The sequence below is a fragment of the Oncorhynchus nerka genome, linkage group LG8, assembly GCF_034236695.1.
Source record: "Oncorhynchus nerka isolate Pitt River linkage group LG8, Oner_Uvic_2.0, whole genome shotgun sequence".
NCBI lineage: Eukaryota > Metazoa > Chordata > Actinopteri > Salmoniformes > Salmonidae > Oncorhynchus > Oncorhynchus nerka.
Window position 1 is genome coordinate 15,606,861 of NC_088403.1, and position 3,991 is coordinate 15,610,851.

Below are 3,991 nucleotides of genomic sequence, written 5' to 3' on the forward strand. Positions count from 1 at the left end.
CCAAGCGTTCTACAGATTGTATGAAACATGTCACAAATACATTATGCTACTTCCTGCCTTCAGAAAGTATTCATACCACTTGGCTTATTCCACATGTCCTGTTAGCCTGAATTAAAAGTAGATTAAATAGTTACCTTCACCCATCTACACAATATCCCATAATGACAAAGTGAAAACATGTCTGTAGAAATTTTTGCAAATGTATTGAAAATGAAATACAGAAATATTGAATTTACATAAGTATTCACGCTCCTTTGCTATGACATTAAATTGAGCTCAGATGCATCCGATTTCCTTTGATCATCCTTGAGATGTCACCACAACTTGATTGGAGTTCACCTGTGGCCAATTAAATAGTTTGGACATGATTTAGAAAGAAACATGAAACACACCTGTCTATATAAGGTCCCACAGTTGACAGTGCATCAGAGCAGAAACTATACCATGCCGTCCAATGATCTGTCTGTAGATCTCTGAGATGGAATTGTGATGAGGAATATATCTGGGGAAGAGTATAAAACCATTTCTAGAGTGTTGAATGTTTCCAAGAGGAAAGTGGTCTCCATAATTAGGAAATTGAAAAAATGTGGAACTACCCAGACTGTCTAGAGCTGGCTGCCCGACCAAACTGAGCAACCGGGCAAGAAAGACCTTGGTCAGGGAGGTGACCAAAAATCCAATGACCACTCTGACAGAGTTCCTTATCTGAGATGGGAGAACCTGCCAAAAGGACAACAGTCTCTACAGCACTTCACCAATCTGTGCTTTTTGGGAGAGTAGCCAGACAGAAGCCACTACTGAGAAAAAGGTACATGACAGCATGCCTGGAGTTTGCAGAAAGGCATGTGAAAGACTGAGATAGTAAGGCAAAAGATTGTGGTCAGATGAGACAAAAAATGAAACTCTTTGGCCTGAATGCAAACCACTATGTCTATAGAAAAGCAGACACAGCTCATCACCCTTCTAACACCATCCCTACTGTGAAGCATGGTGGTGGCAGCATCATGTTATGGGGATGCTTTTCAGTGGCAGGTTCTGGGAGACTGGCAAATCATTGATGAGAACCTGCTTGAAACCACCTTAAACTGTGGCAAAGATTTACTTTCCAACAGGACAGTGACCACAATCATACAGCCAAAGTAATGCTGGAACGGCTTCAGAACAGGAATGTGAAAGTCCTTGAGTGGCCCAGACTTGTAAAATCTGTGGAAAGACTTGAAGATTGCTGTTCAGTGCCACCCCCTATCTAGTTCAAGAGCTTGTGAAAATCTGCAAGGAAGAATGGGAGAAAATCCCCAAATCCAGATGTGCAAGCTGGTACAGACATACCCAAGACAACTGAAATCTGGAATCGCTGCCAAAGGTGCTTCTGCATTACAAAGTATTGACTCGGGGGTGTGAATACTTATGTAAATGCAATATTTCTGTAGTTCATTATTAATAAATGTATCAATACATTTGCTAAAATTTCTAAAAACATGTTTTCACTTTGTCAATATGGGGTATTGTGTGGAGATGGGTGAGGGGAAAATATCCATTTCATCCATTTTGAATTCAGCTGTAACACAACATAAGTTGAGGGGTGGGAGAACTTTCTGAAGGCATTGTATACTTGACTCAAGAAATTCACTCGCCTTGAGTTCTTAATTCAATTGTATAGGCCCATTTGATTTACAAAATACTATCAATATATCATTGATCCTCGCTGCACTGTGCTGGAGAGGCCCTCTGACACATGAGTTCTCTTTCCGCTGGATGTCACTCAGGGGGCGGTCCACAAGCTCGAGAAACCCCAATCAAACTGTGCGTATCAGTCACACCAGCGACCGCTGCCGACGGACTAGTATCAAATACCCTGCACACACATCCACGAGTTCCACAGCACATAGTAACCCACTCACTGCAGTGACCATTTCAGCATCCGATGCCTATACCTCTACGGGCAAGGAGAAGAACAAGTGTTTGCATTTGCTGAGGAAATAGGGGCGTTTTCTCAAGATGCTGGAGAACGGCGGCAAGGTGCTGAAAGAGGGGCTTCTGGAGAAGCGAAGCGACGGTTTGCTGCAGCTGTGGAAGAAGAAGCACTGCGTCCTCACGGAGGACGGGGTTCTGCTTCACCCGCCGAAGCAGCACGACCACCCGCACCATTACAACCACCACGGCGGCGGAGACACTGGCAAAGTCAAGGAGCTGCACTTCTCCAACATGAAAACTGTGGACTGCGTCGAGAGGAAAGGAAAATACATCTACTTCACCGTGGTCATGTCTGAGGGCAAGGAGATCGATTTCAGGTGTCCACAGGACGAGGGCTGGAACGCCGAGATAACTTTGCAGATGGTGCAATACAAAAACAGGCAGGCCATCCTGGCGGTGAAGTCTACCAGACAGAAACAGCAGCTCCTCGTTGTTCAGCTCCCGGGACAGAAAATTATTCGGAGCTCTCCAAACGTTGCGTGACCTGCGCCTCGGGCATTCGACGTGCGGTAAGACATCCGAGAGAGGTCTTAGCAGGCTTGATTACTAATTACTACTTAGCCGCTTAGGAGTGGACATCCTCTGCGGGGAAATTGCTTGGATATACATTCCCCGGCAACGTTTGATATTTGACACAAGGCTCAGGATATGAGGCTCACCTACCCCATAAACATGGGTTTACGCGCGGCGATGTCGGCAGGGGAAGCTTTGATGCTGTTATTAAATAAGCATGCATTGTTCCAGATGCTTGTAGCCTCCTCAATTACAGTCTCTTACATAAAAAATACACTACATTTGCCAATGCAACAAAGAGAGCTTGCAAATATTATAGGTCTTTACTTTTTGCCTAATTACGTTTAAATGTTTTATTATTCACTATTATTAGGCTACAATTCATTATTATTGGTAGGCATATTATGGTCCAGTTACCATCGGCACTTAATTTTGCCTAAAAATAACTCCTATTTAATGAAATGGTTTAATATTATATTAATTTTAGAGTAATTTCAGTGCTGTCACTGTCTTCTAAACATTCTTTGGAGCCATTAGGCTGCGATTACACAGGCAGACCAATTCTCATCTTTTCCCATTAATTGGGCAAAATATCAGAATAGGGCTGCGTGTTGAAACGCAGCTCAAGAAACTCTATTTATGTTCAGGTATAGCCTACAGAGGTTCCTCTTCTCCTCGTGTCATGCACTGCCACCTCTGAGATGGTCTAATTTATTGTATCCGCAGGTTAATTGGACATTCAGAGGAGGGATCGATGGACTCCGGCTGCATCTGCACGGCCTCACAAAAGGAGCGTCACACCCCGCAGAAAACATCTCTTAATTTAACTGTTGTTCGGTCTGGACAACAGCAGCAGTCTTTTCCCAGTCCTATTTTTCATTAGAGACTCTTTATTTGAGAAAGATGGACACTGATGGACAAAGCTTAGGCCTCTGCTACAGCACGAGTGAAAACAGCGGTATTCTAACGGGCGATTCTCTGCCACCCCTTCTTATTTATTACATTGTGTATATATGTTTTTATCTTAACAGTGTCATTGACTAATGTACAGTGTGGTTGTTGCTGGAGTTGAAACTGAAAGCTATGCTTGGAGATTCCTAAGCCTCAGTATCGTTGTGATCCTGGTGGGATGGTTGATTGTGTTACACCTTTAAGGATCTACTAGAGTCCTTTCCTTTCACTTCTATTATTTATAGAGTTGTGAGTAGCACATCCTATTGTACAAACATGCCATGATACACATCCTCATTCTTTTATTGAACCAAAGACTCATACGGTATAGTTGCATTTTCCTCCCAAGTGTAGTTGTTGACAAATCTTTTATTTGTTTGATTTCTCCATAAATCTCACTTTTTGTGATTATCCTCGTGCCAGATATGGCGCCCATGTTACATCTGCATTACAACTATGGAATACGGTTCGACTTTAGGAAGCAACATGTGTCAACACTGCATATTCTTTTGGGAGGCTTAAATCTGTACAGATTAGAAACTGCAGTTGTTTT

General features: G+C 42.9%; 1 protein-coding gene across 1 annotated transcript; it reads left to right on the forward strand.

Annotated features, from left to right (window-relative positions):
* The first annotated feature begins 1,847 nt into the window (after window positions 1-1,847).
* Window positions 1,848-3,449, forward strand: phlda1 (pleckstrin homology-like domain, family A, member 1). Its single transcript, XM_065021412.1, has 2 exons — window positions 1,848-2,483; window positions 3,214-3,449. Exon 1 carries the CDS (start codon window positions 1,999-2,001, stop codon window positions 2,455-2,457), a length of 459 nt encoding a protein of 152 aa, XP_064877484.1. The 5' UTR covers window positions 1,848-1,998; the 3' UTR covers window positions 2,458-2,483; window positions 3,214-3,449.
* The last annotated feature ends 542 nt before the right edge of the window (window positions 3,450-3,991 follow it).

Excerpts from the sequence above, each read along its gene's own strand:
- phlda1 (XM_065021412.1), top strand. The coding sequence starts at position 1,999 with ATGCTGGAGAACGGCGGCAAGGTGCTGAAAGAGGGGCTTCTGGAGAAG.